This window comes from Corythoichthys intestinalis, chromosome 18, assembly GCF_030265065.1.
Source record: "Corythoichthys intestinalis isolate RoL2023-P3 chromosome 18, ASM3026506v1, whole genome shotgun sequence".
Taxonomy (NCBI): Eukaryota; Metazoa; Chordata; class Actinopteri; order Syngnathiformes; family Syngnathidae; genus Corythoichthys; species Corythoichthys intestinalis.
The window spans coordinates 25,709,826-25,729,200 of NC_080412.1; the positions used below are offsets into that span (position 1 = coordinate 25,709,826).

A 19,375-nucleotide genomic window follows, 5' to 3' on the forward strand; every position below is an offset into this window, starting at 1 on the left:
AAACAATGAAGTCTGCTGTGAATGTGTGATGTGAGCCCTTTGTATTACCACTGCCTCAGGCTATCTTCACATTCAAAAACATACAATAAATGTGTAGGTTTTCGTCTCTATTTTTTCCAGAGAAAACCTTTCTCCCTCCCCAGACAGCCTTTCAATAATGGTTTTATAGAATGCCTCTTAAATGCATTTTTTAAAACTAAACCTTCATCACATTTGCTGAAACAAGAGAAGTGCACTATTTCTGTTAATACACTTAAATTTTACATTGAAAACTCGCCAGGTTAATGTGACTGAGCCACTGGGCGGCATAGGGGGTGAGGGATTATATATGAGGGAAGTTAATTCGTTCCAGGACCTTGTTTGTAAGTCGAAATGGTTGCATGTCAAGCAGGATTTTCCCATAGGAATACATTATAATTCCATTCATTCGTTCCACAGCCCAAAAAACAACGCTAAATCCTTAATAAATACTGCTTTTACTAGTGAAAATAGCAATTACAAAGAGCAAAACAAATTATGAATAAAAATCAGAATAACAGTAATATATTGATAGCAATAATGATAATATCTGTAATAATGTAACGAATTATGTTCTAGTGTGGCGGACTTTTTTTGCTGTACCTGAACGGACCGCGGGGCTGTGACAGTGAGCAAAAGAGCGCTATTTTACTTTCTGTTTCGATCTTGGCGTCAACAGCAGCGGACACCAGACGAGTTGATGGAATAAATATAAATGTATTTTAAACTTTTAAACAAATTACGTCACCATGAAAAAAATTGTGTTTGTAAATAAGTCACAGATATCTACCTCATCACTACGCTTAATTTAATTTTTTTTGTTACTGTCGCATTTTTTCCGATATGTTAAATGATAAATAATCAATCCAACAAAGAAAAATTGAAGAAAAAAAAAACATTTAAAAGGATAAATGTATGAAAAAGAAAACAACTCCTTGATGTCTGCGATTTCTGCATCATCCTTGTTATATTACCATGTTTCACCAATGAAATCCCAAAATAATCTGGCTGTGGCCATTCACAGCTGTGTCTTGACACTCCGTGATACATGCTACATGGAGATTTCCAATGATGTATCACACGTGCATATTGGACAATTTTGAAATGTGAAAATGGGGGTCTCAGAGCGGAACATCAAGTCACCTGCGTGTTTTCCGCCATAAATATATTCATATGTATATGGCGGAAAACACAAACAAGGCTGAAATAGCAGTTTCTGCTCTTGCACCCCTCTTTAAAATAAAACTGCTGTATTTTAAGCCAAAAGAATTTTTGTGTTTGATAAAACAATATGTCTATATGCTGCCATAGCAGATTCATGGCGCATTAAGTCCCCAAACCATTTTTAATTTGTCCGTTTTACCCTGGAAACCCCCATTTACATATGTCGCGCAACCGCTTTTGTTTCAACCTAGCCATAAAAAGGTAAGCAATCATATTTATTATTCGAAATGTCAATTTTAGCTTAAAATCATTAATTGATGCCTAATATTTAGTTTAAAAAAAACAAAAAAAAATATTTTAGATGATAAATAATTGATCCAAACAAAGAAAAATTGGAAGAAAAAAAAGCGCTTGATAGGGTAAATATATGAAAATGAAAATCTCAACCACTCAGTGATGATGTCTGCGATTTCTGCATCGCGACCCTTGTTATATTACCATGTTTCACCTGTAAAATCCCCCCAAAATCCAGCTGTGGCCATTCACAGCTGTGTCTTGACACTTGGTGATACCTCGTTCCGATCCAAAAACTCCATGTAGCATGTAAGTGCGCGATAATATCTCGTTACAATCATGGCGTCTTTATTTATGCTCTCGCGTGCTCTCACCTCCAGTTTGGGTTTTGCTGTTTATTTATTTATTTATTTTTTTTTAATGCCCTCCTGTTCAAAATTTTCTTCCCCTAGAAAATAGAGATTTTAAGCTTTCCAATGATGTATCATACATGCATATAGGACAATTTAGAAATTTGGCCAAATTAGAGTATCAGACCGGATCTTCAAGTCACCTAACAAACACAACACCACACCCCTCAAATGGCTTGGCGGTGAGTTACAGAGCAACACGTTCCCTTGCCGCATAACTATCGAATGCTCATGACACCGTAGGGCAGGGGTCCCCAACCTTTTTTGCACCACGGACCGGTGTTATTTGGGTCTTTTTTTCACGGCCCGGTGTTCTGACAAATTTTGCAACCCATCAAAAATTGCAACGATGCGGTTCTGCGCATGCGCGTAACGTTAAACATAGCCGCAAAATGCACAAATGCAGCGATTCCAAAGTTAACACAACAAACTTTCTTGAAAGAAAGGAATATTAACTTACGTTTGATCATGGAAGGACTTGTAGAAAAGTTCTCCTCAGATTCATCCTGCCATGTAAGCTGCACACAACAGCTGCACACCGCGCTCATCATTAACGACTTCACCTTGTCGTTAAACATTAATTAAGAAGCCCGCTTCATAAAGATACGATGTTGGAAATTGTAGCAAGGTTTTCAATGCTCTTGTCGCGATGTCAGGATATTCCAGAATGACTTTAATCCAGAACCTCGGTAGAGTTGTTGTCTCAAATGTACGTTTAATAAGGTCGCCGTCATTTAAGATCTCTCTGTTTATTCACAAACGGGTCACGAATCCACTCCTTCGCAGTTCGTGGGTCTTCGAGTTTGTAGGCTCGTCAGGTGCCCTTTTCGCTGTAAAAATATCCTTTTCGCCGTAAAAATATCTCCAAAGACGTCTGTTTTCCAGTTATCTTCGCTCGTGTGGGGGCTAATTATTTCCGGGAACAAATGTGCTGCGCCCGCGGCCTAGTAATACGCTATTATCGAGGATAAGCGCACATAGATATATTATATACACAAACAAGATGTACTGCTAGCAGTCCAATCAATGGACTTCTATGACAACATTGTAATCTATCCCGTAGTATTATATCTAGAGTAGACAGAGATATCAGTGTGTTAAGCAGGGGCACAGGGTTAATTCGGCCAGAATGCGGTCGTTATTAAATTATTATTTCTGTGCGGCCCTGTAGCAAATGCGCCACGGACCGGTACCGGTCCGCGGCCCGGCAGATGGGGACCCCTGCCGTAGGGTTTACATCGTCGCTACGCCGTCAACGCATCGGAGAAGCATAACTCAGGCTTTACTGCGGGTTGATGTCTTCTCCAAAAGAGCACGAGTCTCCGTGCGTTTCCGTCTCACAAAGAGGTTTTTTTTTTAAGCCCACACATAGTTTACTACATTATTAGTACATTAGAGCACAGGTCTCCTCGTGTTTTTGTGTCCTGAAAAAGAAGGTATACAATAGGCATCAGCTTGAAAGAGAATGAAGGCAAGATTATGTTCAATTAGCTACTTCATTACAGGTGTTAATGGTTTGGTTTGGTGTGGTTTGGTTTGGTTAGGTCAGGTTAGGCATGTGGAATGATTCAAACGTATTTGGCTATTGTTTTATTCTGGTTTTACCCCAATTATAAAAAGCACTACTTGGAACTGAGTCAGGCATATACAAGGAAAATGCGTCTCTCACTTCAACTCACTTTCAGGTGACAAGACTACTTCCAGAACCAATTAAAGAGGAAATATCACACAAAACAAACACTCAAATATTAAAAATATATAATGAAATCCTCCATAATCCAGACCGGTTTATTCACCTGTCTCACGTCAGTTGCAAATGAAAATTCAAATGTCGTGATCCGGTATTCTCAGCAGTTTTTGAAGATTATGTCACAAGCAGGACTGGATGTAGAAAGACTGTCGACTTGTTGTGCATTACAGACAGAGCTTTTTGCCACAAAATGCCAAACTATTGCATTGTCAGTGGATGCAAGAGTGTTGTAAATAGAGATTTAAATTTCCAAAAGACGATGCACTTCGACAAGTATGGGTGGGATTTGTGCAGCAAACCCGGAGCAATTTTCAAGAACCTGGACAAGAGGCTGTCATGTGTTCGGTACATTTGAGGAGTGCTTCGAAAAGTGCAATGTGCTTTGAAATCCCTTGCGGTGCCATGGTAGAAATTAAACACGTTGGTTTCTCGACTTCCAATGTTAAATATAGCAGGCCAAGTCCAGCCCTAGATGGGCTGTGTTGACGCCAGTCTAGCAGCCTGGTACGGGATCCGCATTCAAATAAGATTTTCCTTTTAGAAATCCATGTCAAATGTGCTACATTTGACATGGATTTCCAGTATAGTTATAGTAATTTTATATTAAAACCCCTCTTAATGTTTTCATTTTAATAATATTTGTAAAACTTTCAATCAAAAAATCAACTAATAATTGTTGACATCGCCGAGCGGGACTTCACATGGGCTCCCTGCAGTTCTTCCGCAGTGTCTTTAACTACGTAAGGTAGTGATTGAAATACACCACAAGGTGTCAATGGAGAGTTTTAAATTAATTTGAGATCTAGTCAAGGCAAAGTTTGAGTAAGTTTTATGTGTATTTTGCATGGCTATTTAGATTGGGAATGTAAGTTCTCGTTGCATTGAGCGCTTTTCTTTTTGTGAACATTATTTTTTTGAGAGATTGGAATATTATTTTTGTTGTGCTTTCACTAAATGATACTGTAGCGACTGAACTGTCCCGCCCAAATGGATGATGGGAAGTTGGGCAACCATGACTGTCAGTGGAGGCTGCAAATGGTATATCTTTTCTGCGTTGTGTTTAATACAGGGTGTTAAGAAAAAGTTCAACTCCTGTCTTTATTCACCACGTCGCTCGTCCCAACAGATACAGTGGGGCAAATAAGTATTTAGTCAACCACCAATTGTGCCAGTTCTCCCACTTGAAAATATCGGAGAGGCCTGTAATTGTCAACATGGGTAAACCTCAACCTTGAGAGACAGAATGTGGAAAAAAAACAGAAAATCACATTGTTTGATTTTTAAAGAATTTATTTACAAATCATGGTGGAAAATAAGTATTTGGTCAATACCAAAAGTTCATCTCAATACTTTGTTATGTACCCTTTGTTGGCAATAACGGAGGCCAAACATTTTCTGTAACTCTTCACAAGCTTTTCACACACTGTTGCTGGTATTTTGGCCCATTCCTCCACTGATTTTCTATGGGGTTGAGATCTGGAGACTGGCTAGGCCACTCCAGGACCTTCAGCAGGGGGAAACGTCTGGCAGTGCAGGATTTGAGTCCCTGGCGGCGCATTGTGTTACCGATAGTAGCCTTTGATACTGTGGTCCCAGCTCTCTGTAGGTCATTCACTAGGTCCCCCCGTGTGGTTCTGGGATTTTTGCTCACCGTTCTTGTTATCATTTCATTGGGTGGAATCTTGCATGGAGCCCCAGATCAAGGGAGATTATCAGTGGCCTTGTATGTCTTCCATTTTCTAACAATTGCTCCCACAGTTGATTTCTTTACACCAAGTGTTTTACCTATTGCAGATTCAGTCTTCCCAGCCTGGTGCAGATCTACAATTTTGTCTCTGGTGTCCTTCGACAGCTCTTTGGTCTTGGCCATAGTGGAGTTTGGAGTGTGACTGACTGAGATTGTGGACAGGTGTCTTTTATACCGATAATGAGTTAAAACAGGTGCCATTAATACAGGTAACGAGTAGAGCCTCGTTAGACCACGTTAGAAGTTAGACCTCTTTGACAGCCAGAAATCTTGCTTGTTTTTAGGTGACCAAATACTTATTTTCCACTCTAATTTGGAAATAAATTATTTAAAAATCAAACAATGTTATTTGCTGTTTTTTTCCCCACATTCTGTCTCTCATGGTTGAGGTTTACCCATGTTGACAATTACAGGCTTCTCTAATCTTTTCAAGTAGGAGAACTTGCACAATTGGTGGTTGACTAAATACTGATTTGTCCCACTCACTGTATATTTGTTGTGAACGAGTTGCCAAAGCTTATGCCGATACAAGGCACGGTCAAATGAACGCCTGTGTCCACTTGTATTTCACTGCCATTTTAACTCTCAATATGCAAAAACAGCATCATTATAATTTGTTTGAGGCAATGCATGAGCGGATAATTCCGTGCATGCGTTAATTGCGTCAAATATTTTCTAAGTGATTCATTACAAAAATTAATTACCGCCCGTTAACGCGATAAATTTGACAGCACTATTAATTTTGTCATTTCTCGGTAGGAAGGCAGATGTTTAGTGGTTGAAAAGGTAAGATAATTGATAGATCAATACCTTTATGGCTGATCTTCTTTTGGACAGGACTTGCATTGTCTGGACTCTCTGCTAATGCACTGTGAAACCAGTGACGATGCTGGTGTTGAACTCCCAGGTTTTGGGAGGTGGGCCAGTGTTGCCCTGCCTTGGCACCAGATGCAGACTGTACTGCGGCCCATCTGGAACGCAGCCTCACACCCAAGCCAGCGGTCCCAAGGGTGGTCGGAGGTGCTGCGAGTGACATCAAGGGAGGAAGCACAAGGAAGCTTGGCTGGGCGACTCGGATGTTGGATCGTTGCATGAGCAGGATGCTTCCTGCCATCAAGTAGGCAATGCCCAGGCACAGCAGCAGCATTTGAGCCTGCTTTAAGGGGCAGTGCAGTCTGGAGAGCAGCCCTGCCATGCTTACTCCATTTACAGTCTCTCATCAAAGAGAAGGGCCATTTCATGGATTAGGTGTGAGAATGACAGATCTATTAACCTACTTACAACTTCATAATCTTGGCAGGAGCTGCAGCTTTTGGCAATGTCGCAGACATTTAGTCTCGGTCCTTCGTTGGCACAAAGTCCAACAGTGCTGGTGGTACAATTGATGCGTCACAGCAGAGAGGGATTTAATATCCCAGTCTGTGGTCACTGACTCCAGGATGATCCTTGGGGGAGACACACACAGAGACAGGCGCATGATATATTCAGCAGGATTTAAAGCACAAGTGTGTATTACTGTTGGTGAGCCCATTCTAAAGGAAAAAAGGAAAAGTATCTGGCAGGAGAATTAGATACAGTCCGTCCAAGCTAATGTTTGTTTTTTGTGTTTTGCATTATTGTCAACAGCGTCCTTGGTGTTTGCTCTGTTTATTCTAGTTCTTGATGCTTGTTTCCAATGCAAAACCCAGACTAGAAAATTTTGTTTTACACAATTCTTTGACTGTATTCTATTAGAGGAGAACAGGGTTGGTTGTCACACAAGTGGGTTATCGCATATGCTATAACTCGACCACCAGATAGTGGCATTGGGCAACGGTATTGTGGTCTTTGCAACAACAACAAAAAAAACAATCACTCATTCAACAATCATTTTGAGGTAATAGGCAATTTTTTTTTCCACTAATCATTTTATGGCCTTTTACCAGGGGTGAAAATGGACCGGAACAGGGCGGAACGGTGCTTTGATCCCGAAAATATGACATCAACTGTCAAAACTCCATGTTAAAAAACACTACCAGGCTATCACACACGCATCGCCAAGAAGAAAAATATCTACTAACGACAGAGACTCATTTTCCTTGTATTTGCCCGACTCTGTTCGAAGTAGTGCTTAAACACCACATTAAATTTTATAATTGGGTTAAAACCAGAATAAAACAATAGCCATATACGTTTGAATAATTCCACGTACCAAACCTAACCTAACCAAACCATTAACACCTGTAATGAAGTAGCTAGTTGAACATAATTCCAAGAAAAGTAAAAAAAAAAATTTAAAAAAATATATATATCTTGCCTTCATTCTCTTTCAAGCTGATGCCTACTGCATATTGCCTGGCTCTGCCAGACTATTCTCCCTGTATTTTTCAAACACTAAGAGTATGGTCTGGGAACCAGCCCATTAACGGCCTCTCGAGCAGGTACAAAATCAATCGACAAATCAGATTTGTTTATTTGCGTGATGTGTTCTTAACGAGCAACATCACTCTTGCGCGTCGAAAGTCGTCTTCACAACACAGATGGTGAACGGGAGAGCCGAGAATATGTTCCGATCCACGGTAAAATCAGTTTTAAATGACCAAAAACACATCGACACGAGTCATTGACAACAGTCTGTCTCGCGCTAGCCATGTTGAATAAACTCCGCTCTCTTCGTATGTTTACTTCCGCGCGCAAGTCCCTCGTCCTGCCCTCGTCATTTTACTAATGTCACGTCTGCCCGTCGCTGATCGGTCCACTCCGCTGTCTGTTTGCTGTGGCTTGCTCCGCCCTGGAAATTGTATCCGCGTGAATGGTGGCCAGACTCAATAGCTGGAACAGCGGTGAGTCTGGTGTACCAGGCAATATTGCATATTTTCTTTTTCATGACACAAAAACACGAGGAGACCTGTGCTTTAATGTACTAATAATTGTAGTGAACTATGTGTGGGCTTAAAAAAAACCTCTGTGAGACGTAAACGCAGGGTGAAAGTGGGCCAGAACGGTCAGGAACGTAGTTCCGGTATAAGATTCAGGGCCGGAACGCTGTTCCGGTATCAGAGTCAGGGCCGGAACGCTGTTCCGGTATAAGATTCAGGGCCGGAAAGCTGTTCGGGTACATGGTGCATTGATTCCGAAAATATGACAGCAACTATCAAACGCTGTTTTAAAAAAAATAAATAAAAAATGCTAAGCTGCCACACATGGATTTCAGCCCCAAGAAGAAAACAATCTACCAACAATCATATTTACATACACAAGTGTTAACAACAAGCCTAATAAAGTGCTTGTGTAGTGTCGTCCGTTTCCACTGATATTTATTTATTTATTTATTCCACGGAGTTCTCCCAGCGTGCGGATCTGAGTCCGATAAGACAGTCGACTCGCGTCGGTGTGCCTATGCGCATACAACCCTGCCTGGACTCCAGTAGTCCATTCAATTGGCTTACATACTGACATGTGACCAGCATGGATATTGACTCTGATTGGTTCAAATGAAAATGTTTCTGGGACAACAAAAAGAGGGTAAAAAAAGAAGCATGTTGAATCAATGCGATAAAAGAGGGCAATGCAACGTAACATCTTTAGGAGAATATAAAGAGTGTTAAAAGCTTATTTTGTTTGATTTCTAATGCACTGCAAATTTATGATGTCTTAATCAGATTAATTTTCTTAAACCAAGTCTAATTTTCCATCTGCATCTGGTTTGGAGACTAGTTAACAGATTAATACTTCAGATAATTCCACTTACTTTAAGTAAATAGAGTGATACCTCTACATACGAAGTTAATTCGTTCCAGGACCTTGTCTTGTAAGTAGAAACGGTCGACTGTCGGGCAGGATTTTCCCATAAGAATACGTTAGAATTCTATTAATTCGTTCCACAGCCCGAAAACCTACACTAAATCCTTAATAAATGGTGCTAGTACTTTTGTTAATAGCAATTACACGCACCTCAAAACAAATAAATTATGAATAAAAATCGGAATAATAATGTATTAATTAGGGCTGTCAAACGATTAAAATTTTTAATCGAGTTAATCTCAGTTTAAAAATTAATCATAATTAATCGCAATTCAAACCATCTCTAAAATATGCCATATTTTTCTGTAAATTATTGTTGGAATGGAAAGATAAAACACAAGACGGGTATATACATTCAACATACTGTACATAAGTACTGTATTTGTTTAGTATAACAATAAATCAACAAGATGGCATTAACATTAACATTCTGTTAAAGAGATCCATGGATAGAAAGACTTGTAGTTCTTAAAAGATAAATGCTACTAGAAGTTACAGAAATTTTATATTAAAACCCCTCTTAATGTTTTCGTTTTAATAAAATTTGTAAAATTTTCAATCAAAAGATAAACTAGTAGCTCGCCATTGTTGATGTCAATAATTAAACAATGCTCATGGTGCTGAAACCTATAAAATCAGTCACACCCAAGCGCCAGCAGAGGGCGAAAAAACACCAAAAAACATAAGTAACAAGTGGACATGACACTGTGCTGTCATTTTAATCTGTTTGAGCGGAGCATGTGCGTTAATTGCGTCAAATATTTTAACGTGATTAATTTTAAAAATTACCGCCTGTTAACGTGATAATTTTGACAGCCCTAATATTAATAGTAATAATAATAACAATACCTGTAATAATTTTACGAATCGGGTTCTAATGTGGAGGTTGTGTTTTGCATTGTGTATCTGAACGCACCGCGTGGCTGACTTGACAGAGTGAGAAAGGGACTTTTTACTTTCACTTTGTTCAGCTGCGGCGGACAATAGGCATGTTGTGTTGCACAAGTTCTGAAATAAATGATTAAAAACCTGAAAAAGGTGGCGATTTTGACCGCAATAATAATTGTTCCCTTTACTTAAAAAGAGTGGCAAACGGAGGTTGGAGGAGGACCATCGAGATTGTAGACATTGTACGGCTGTGTTGTCGAACCAGTTCACGGATGCACGCACAACTCTCATTATTTTTCTATCATTTTCATCTTGATGTCAATGGTAAGCCTCACCTTTCTTCAACACCTGCACTAACATTTCTTGGAGCCCATGTTGATTTCTTTCACAAGAAACTCCGCCGTGCATCCGTCTTGTGGGAAAGAAAGAAACTGCTAGCTATTATTCTTATTTGAAGAAATCTGAGTAAAATTTACTCAAAGCACTGACACATAATTGTAGTTCTTTCTAGTAGATTTGCACTAAAAACAAGGAAATTGAACTCATTTTTAAGAGGTGTGGTTTTGCTGTGTGTGTGTGTGTGGGGGGGGGGGGGGGGGGGTTCAGAACATATTTCATATTAACCCGATGATGCTTGACCACAGAAATAATGAACAGAGAATTGTTTTTTTTGTTTGTTTGTTGTGGTCCTTTGTTTGTTCATGTGGTCCTTAAACACAATACAACAAAATAGTTTGAACTTTTTTTTTTTTTTTAATTGTATATAGGTTCTCTAGTTTGCATCATAAAGGATACGCTAAGCATTACATGAAGTTCTCGTGGTAAAACAAACATAACTAAAGTGAGATTGAACACAATAAGGTTTTAACATTTTACATTTTTTCATGGGACAACACTGACAAAATGACACAATGAAAAAAAGTGTGTGCAGCATATATAATTGAGTTCATTTATTTTCCCCTCAAAATAACTCAAAATGTAGCCATTAATATCCAAACTACTGGCAACAAAAGTGAGTACACCCCTTAGAAACTACGTACATCCCTAAATGTCCAAATTGAGTACTGCTTGTCATTTCCCCTCCAAAATGTCATGTGACTTGTTACATAAGTGCTGTCAGCATTGCTGCTGAGATTGAAGAGTTGGGGTCAGGCTGTTAGTGCTCAGACAATACGCCGCACTCTACATCAAATTGGTGTGCATGGCTGTCACCCCAGGAGGAAGCCTCTTCTGAAAACGGTACACAAGAAAGCCCGCAGACAGTTTGCTGAAAACATGTCAACAAAGCACATGGATTACTGGAACCATGTCCTATGGTCTGATGAGACGAGCGGGCTTTCTTGCCATGCTCAACATTTTGATGTAGAGTGCGGCATATGGTGTGAGCGCTAACGGGCTGACCCTCCACCTCTTCAATCTCTGCAGCAATGCGGACAGCACTGTTGTAACGAGTCACATGACATTTTGGAGGGAAAATGACAAGCAGTACTCAATTTGGACATTTAGGGGTGTACGTTTTTTCGAACGGGTGTACTCACTTTTGTTGCCAGGGCTTTAGATATTAATGGCTATATTTTGAGTTATGTTGGGGAAAATAAATTAACTCTAAGCTGCAAACAGAGTACTTTTCCTTGTGTCAAACTGTAATTTTGTCAGCGTTGCCCCATGAAAAGATATACTTAAATATCTGCAGAAATGCGAGGGGTGTACTCACTTTTGTGATACACTGTATATTTTTAGAACTCTTTTATTGTTCTAACAAGATATGTAATTCAAAGCCGCAATGCACTGAGGACATAAAAGTTGAGCTGTGAAATAGAGGGATCACTGTACATTTAAATTTGTGCTGAATACGTCAATGAATGAAATGATTTTTTTTCTTGACGCACTAATCTGAAAAATAGATGCAATCGGTTATGTTGAAGCAACATTGTAAACCTTTTCTAATTTAATGGTAATGATTAAATTAATGGTAAGATTGTCATCATTTTAAAAGAAAATCATATTTAAAGATCAAGCGACAACCAACCCCATTTTCCCCTTAACTTGACTCAATAATACATTGCGCGATTTCATCAACCTTTCATGCCATTTTTAATCTGGATTATCTTTCAGTGCAGATGTTCCATTTACTTGGAGCAGAGTCTGATTATGTGCACGTCAACATCACTATCTCTGCAATCTGAGATTTAGGAAAATGACCTGTTAATACAGTATAAAAACGGTCTGGAAAGTGCATTAGGTGTGCCAACAGTGGTTTATCACAGCAGGTTACCTATTACATTTCGAGATTAATTTCGCAAAACAGTATGTTATAACAAATGAAAATCAAGGTCACTTTACAGCCTCTTTTCCCACATGTTTTTGATCCAGCCCAAACAGGTTCTTATAAAGTCCCCTTCATTCCAATGCAGACACTGCACCCACAAAAAGTAGGGGTGCGGTGCTCCCGAAGACAGAAGCAACAGTTTGCTGAACAAGTTAGGTTTACTCCACAATTACTCCACAACAACAAACCACAATAAAACATCACCGTTCCCTGGTCAATACACGCAGTATTGGAATGATGGGAACCAGAAAGAGAAGGAAGCAACCAGAGCTCATGTACACGTCACATATTAAAGAATTCAAGGTCTGCAATTTCCAACAACCCCTATCGCTCCAGTTTCTCCACACGGGAAAATGTTTTGTCATAAATATTACCTTCAGTAACGTGTGTATCCATGAAGAGCAGCGATCACTTTATCGTTTAATGGCAGTCCTGCCTCGCGCCGGTCACCTCAGCTCGCCTGCGTACCCAAAGCTTCTTTTATATAATCCCCGCTTTCTTTCTCTCACTCTCTCTCGCTCTCTCCCTCCCTCTCCCTCACGCTCTCTCTCTGAGAGACGTTTGCGCGGTGATAGAATGAACTGTGCTGTGTGTCCATGGAGGGGGAGTCAGCCTCTTTTCGCATCGATGATGTGCACGCGTCACGGTTCCCCTCACTGTGCAAACGGGTGAGTCGTGCTCAGTAGTCCGGAGGGTGCTGTGCACAGTACCGGATCTGTCCTATCAGTAAAAGAGCTTGACACAATACTGACACAACAGTGAGTTTTCATGAAGGGGGTATTTCAGGAGCATACTCCAGAGTCAGTGGCCTTCCTAGCCTTCATGGTGCCCCGGGCGACAACACGCTTTGAACTCCCAGCCACCCAACATCCAAATCACAATACAGTGGTACCTCTACATACGAAGTTCATTTGTTCCAGGATAGTGGTGTTACCAGGATGCCAGGTGCGAGTGGGCATTAATGTTACCTGTGGGGGCAAAAAAAAACCCTACATTGCTCAAGTAGGTCGAAATCCAGCGTAGGGCTACTGCACCTTACAGGTTACCCGCGGGTTATTATTAGTGTTGCACCGATACCATTTTTTGGCCCCGATACCGATACCTGGCTGTGCAGTACCGGCCGATACCGATACCATACCGATACCACCCCGTTTATATATATATTTTTTTTTCTTAATTTTTTTTTTTTCCAAAGAGCTACATAATTGGATGTGAAATCATTGCTATCAAGGCTTTGTCAGGCTGTTGCTTACCTTTGCAAAATAGGAAAAAATACACTAAACCCTAGTAGACAATAGTTGAATAAACTTTTGGCTCTCAAAGGCCAAAATAGTGCTAAATTTGTGAAATTAATAAAACATGTATAATACTAGCCCAACAGTAAGAAAGTAAAAATAAATTCATAATAATAAACTCTGAATGAACTGAATAAACTTTTTTAAACCTCTCAAAGTCCAAACAGTGCAACTTTCATGAAATTATTGTCACATTCTGCTGCTGGTTAGATTGTGTTTTGTTGCTGGGCTGGCAGTGGGGGCATTCCTGACATCGCACTTGAATCCAATGCAGGCTCATCAACGCAGCATTTAAGCACGGGTGATCTCAGAGAAGGCTGCAGAGATATTTGCCTTGCCGGTCGCTATTTGACATCTGGCACAATAATCTCGCTACATTTGCTTGTTACGCCCCTGCATTGGGTTTTTCTGTTAGTGTGCTGCTCTCGTTTGTAACCGCTGCCTATCGTCTTAGTTAAACTTCTAGTTAACTTTCGAGTTTGTCCGTCGACCTGCTGTCACGGACTCCTTTTGTTATTTCTACTATCCCGTGATCGCGTGTTATTTTTTGTTTGCAATCATTAAACCCTTTTATGTATCCCCCGCTTGTTGTCTGCTTCGAGGTTCAACCTTGTTTCCGCATTTGCGGACGCTAACAATTATAAGTAATAATAATTGACCACAGCATCCCGTCTCTCCTTTTTTTTCGGGAGGTGGGAGTCCCTTATTTCTATTTCTGAAAGGTGGCAACCCTACTTTGGAAACACTTCCCAAATTACTGCGTCATTTCTTTCAGTAAAAGACAATAAAAGTAAAGTAGACGAAGTGAACTGACCAGAGATTGTTGCTCCGGTCCAGCGGCCTTCTTCCTCTGGATAGCAGTCCTGCTCTTGCAGGCTCAAACTCGTTGTGTTCGTTCACGTTTCGTCTTCAAATGTTTTATCAAGTTCGAGGTATTGAAACTGGCCGATTTAACTCCACATCTCCAAACTTTCAGGCCGCAAATCTTGCATGCAGTCATTGATTTTAATCGACGGGATTTCTATTTGGAAATATTTCCCGACCGCCGCCATATTTCCTGGTTTGTTTTTCGTCCATATGAAAAAGCCCCCTTTTGATTGGTCAGGAGTGGCTATTGACCCGCTCTCATTGGTCTGGAGCAGGCCAATAGCGATAGCTGCTTGGTGTTCACGTGTCATCACACAACACAGAGACAGAGTGTAGTGAGCGCCAGGAGAAGAAAAAGGCTGTGGTCAAATGTTATAATAATGGAATGGTATCGGCGCCGTCTTTGTTGGTACTCGCAGATACCGATACCACCATTTCGGGCCGGATCGGCGCCCCCTGCCGATACTAGTATCGGTAGCGGTGCATCTTTAGTTATTATAAGTATTAAAAAGGGACTGAATCTAGTTTTCCATTATTAAAGGTATTAAAAGTATTAAATTAGCTGTCGTAAGTCTGGAATTTTTTCACCGTAGTTTTAATTTTCAAGAACATCTCAGTGCAACCTAAATTATATCCGTGACAAAGTTTTTTTTTGTTTTTTTAACCCATAACGAAGATGACGCATAGAATTTTTACGATGCACTGCACCTCGTGCGTGCGCGCCGTTAGCATCATTAGCTTCAACATCACAACAGCAGGCAATCGCACAGTACCAGGCCCGGAGTGACTAATCGGGAGAACTGGGACAGTTCCCGGTGGGCCGGCCTGACGTTTGGGCCGGTCGTAATACACATTTTTAACGAAGTTTTCAGTTACACTATTTACTAACGGCATCACGCAACCCGCTTTGCACGATAAATTGTGGCCCTTCTAGCATTCCGTAGTTTGAAGTTCGATACCCCGCAACAGGCTCACTCATTCTCCAATGCCGCCAGCTCTGCCTCTGGGAAAGAGTATCATGATATCATCCTGTTGACTTGATTATGGAAAAACTTAATTTTGGGTTTTAATGGCTGAAATGGGGCACGTTGAGGCAGCATGACGAACGTGAACCCGTCTGGCTGTTGGCGCGACCCATTATCGTTGTTTTTGAGCATGTTTGGATAAAAGTACAGCGATAAACCGTAAATGAACATGCAGAATGAAATAATTTTAATGACAGCACCACTAAAACCTCCAACATGGAGGCTCCAGGCACTATTTTTGGGCACAAAGACGGAGGATTGGGGTGAAATCCACATTCTCAGGCAAAACATAAGTTGGGCATTTTAACCCAAAACATTGCACTCTGAGGGGGACTGATGAGCGTGAACCACCCTGAAATACACAGGTGTCTGAACTGTATAAGTTCATTGGGAGACAGCCATTTTGGTGAGTTCAATTATTCTTTCAATCAATCATTCAATCTTTCACATTTAATTGCGGTAATTTTATGTCATGAATAATATGAAAACACTCGTAAGTAATGATATATCATATTATTTTTTTTATTTATTTAAACTATATACAGTATGCCCCCCAAATTCTGAATATCAAGTAAAAGTTGTTTTATTATGGTAGATTAAACCAACAAAATTGAGTATGTCAATTTGCATGTACCACAACCACCCGCCCCCAAAAAAATGAATATGATGAAAAGCTTCAGTTTTGTACACACTTGCCACATGTGTAATTCAAAACACCTGCAAAAGGTTCCTCATTCTTTAATTCAGTCTAATGTAAGATAAAATTATAGCTAGTACCCCAAAAATAAAATGGTAACTTCACACAGAACCTGCGCTTGAGCCCTTGATCTCAGAACTGTCAGACAGTAGACATGCTCTTCTTCTGTGCCTCCCTTTCTACAAGTTATTTGTGGAAAATTCATATTTGATTCATCTTTACAAGTGTAAAGGAAAACTCTTTTCTTGTTTCTAATGAGGCTTAAATTTGATGAACTCCTGTGCTAACAGGTGTATTTAAAAATTGAAATATATAATTTATGCATTTTAAAAAATCGCAAGTTTACTATTGACAGCATGCTATTAGTTGCGATTTTAAAAAATTAATCGCTTGACAGCACGATTATTATTACAATATTTTAATAAGGTAGGTCATGACATAAAGAGGGCCGGTCTGTGGCATGAAACTTTTTGTTTTAACTGTATCTTCAATAAATGTGCATTCTTTTGTCAAACACACTTAGTAATTGAGGTTAAATTTGATGTTCAGTGCTTTATTTTTTTAATATGATTCAATATTATCTAAATAATGGGTGCGAGAAAAGTATTAATTTTCAGTTGAAATGGCATTAAAAAAGGTCTTAAAAGTCTTGAATTTAGATGTATCAATTCTGGGGGGACCCTGCCTTAAAACATGTTTTGTTTTCTCCTTGACATAACCACTGTTGTGATTTCTTCTAAACAAATAAAAGTTTATTTGATTTGACTTAGAACACATCCATAACTGAGCAGTATGGACATGCAGGTGACAATGTCATTTTTAGGTAAAAAAATAACTTTCAAATGCATTTTTTGAGTTTACAATTTTTGCATTCAAGCACTTTTTTTTTTAATTGAAGTTTTTTTTTTTTTAATTGAAAATATATATTTTGATTGAAGCAACTTTATTTATTTATTTATTATTTTTTTTTGATCGAAGCAACTTTTTGGGGGGGAGAAATAATGAAAAAAATCTACCTCCATATGGCTCTGCCCAGGGGATACAATTTTTGACTGGGGTAACTACATTGGCATGACACCGGCGGGCATACCATATTTAATGGATGACGATCTTGGCGAAAAGTATAGCTGTCCTAAGGAGCCTGATTTAGAATTCCCCTCAAGAATGATGGTAAACAAAAAAACGCTCATTTTCAACTTATTATTATAAATATTCATGTAAGTTAATTATATTGCTGCATTTTGGGGTCATCGACATGTTGTGCCCCCCTTGCCCCAAAAGTGAAACTCCACCTATGCTGTAACAGTTCATATAGATGAAGTTGTGCTAAGAAAGAAAAAAAAAAACATACCGATATTTACAAAAATAAATCCGACACTGTAAGCAGTTACTCCCAATGTTACTCATTAGTTGAGTATTCTTTTCAACAAATAGTTTTTTATTTGTACTTGAGTAAATTTTTTGGATGACAACTTTTACATGAGTAATATTTAGAAGTAATGCTTCTCTCGATAGGTTGTATGTGGTCGTCGATTAGTGAAAGTGTGTGGAAATACTAGCGTATACAAGAAGTGAGGAGATGAAGATTGAAAAGGCAAATAATAAGTGCAAGAACATTAAAAAAACTATAACTTAGATGGTAGAGTTTGCATTGAATGCAAAGCTACCCTTAATAAACAAATGAGGAAGAAACAGCTTTAATCTCAACATTGTTGAGTTGTTGCCTTCCACATCTAGAAAACCCTTATGTTTGGTTTTGGTAACATATTTTAAGTGAAACACAAAGCGTACACTTAAGCATGACTCATAGACGATGCACTAGTCAGTCAACCATGTGTGACCTAGTTGACAGCTTTTTCAGCACCACGAACAGTGAACAGATCAAATGAAAGAGTGAAGCGCGTCGGGGCCTCATTACGGCTGACTGACCTTTAAAAAATAAACCTTCAAAAAACACTATGGCCCGGGTACGAGTGGTGTGTCAAAGGGGGATTTTGAAATGTTAATTTTTTCATGAGTCTGGGAAATATAAGAAAAAAACTATTATATTTAATAAAACATCTTAAGTGGGGGATGCTGGAAGGTTTTTTTTCTTCTTTCTTTCAGGTCAGTCTTTTGAAGCCTCTCAATTTTGGGAAAGTTATGGCAAATGGATGTTGAAAAGGAATGACTGTGTGGGATGCATTTTTACTTCTATTCTTATTTCATTTTTCTTTTGTTTTACTATTTTACCCCAAAGATCTTTTTAAACCTATTCCATCACACACTCGCTAATCCACATACGCACAGGGTTTGATGTCTTGCTTAAGGGTACTTTGACAGTTGTTAGCAATTTCCCATTTATTTTTTACTGTTCTAAAATACGTATGACTTTGACTTATCATCCACTAAGTCAGTCTTACAGCAAAAGTACCTGCAGATACTTTCGTCTGACAGGTTAACTTTATAATCTCTCCTGTAGGCCTACTGGATGATACCCATTGCAAAGCAAAATTGAAGATGAAATCTAGTTCATTTACATCTCTAAGAAGTGAATCAGCAACAATCAAGACCAGAGTGGTTTTCTCAGTTTTCTAAAATTTGTCTCGTGATGCGAACGTGACGTCACCCGGGTCAGCATCTCACATTACAGCATTGCTTGACAGCATGCAGATGGACAGCGGATTCAGTCGATTTTGTGGATTAATTCGTTTATTTTTCATATCACACCAGCCAAATGTTCTGCAGGATTTCGTTGCTGCACCGGAAAGAGGTGTGTGAGCCTTTTTGGGTTTCAAAAACGTACCGTTCCACACAGACATTAGCCAAAACAAGTCCGACAACTGTGCGACCGTTGGACTTACGAGGAAGTGAGTAACTACGTGATTTGTATTATGTATAATACTGGGATCAAGGCACATGTTTTAATAAGGAAGTGGCTTGGATTTTGTGGCTGATTGTCCACCAAGAAGGCCACTCGGCCGACGTCTGGCAGCTTGTCGCACACCCCCCTCGGTCCTCTTCGCGTGCCGGCCGAGAGAAGGCTATATTCCGCTTATGCTCGTGAAGCCCCCCGCTCTCGTCTGCGGTTCGTCCAGACTTCCAGCCCCCTCCATCGTGTGCCCGGTA

General features: G+C 39.7%; 1 protein-coding gene across 4 annotated transcripts in view; it reads right to left on the minus strand.

Moving 5' to 3' along the window:
• The window catches only part of wscd1b (WSC domain containing 1b), a 124,625-nt gene that overhangs the window by 72,674 nt on the left and 32,576 nt on the right, over positions 1 to 19,375 (minus strand). Inside the window, exons 1-3 of one of the 4 annotated variants that reach the window (XM_057820724.1) lie at positions 14,493 to 14,786; positions 13,276 to 13,351; positions 6,194 to 6,828 (exon numbers count right to left, since the gene is read on the minus strand). In XM_057820724.1, the coding sequence (XP_057676707.1) occupies positions 6,194 to 6,578 (385 nt within the window). In that variant the 5' untranslated portion in view covers positions 6,579 to 6,828; positions 13,276 to 13,351; positions 14,493 to 14,786. Of the gene's footprint in view, positions 1 to 6,193; positions 6,829 to 12,757; positions 12,986 to 13,275; positions 13,352 to 14,492; positions 14,787 to 19,375 lie in introns of those variants that run through there. The other 3 variants (XM_057820723.1, XM_057820722.1, XM_057820725.1) reach the window with 3 other exon arrangements.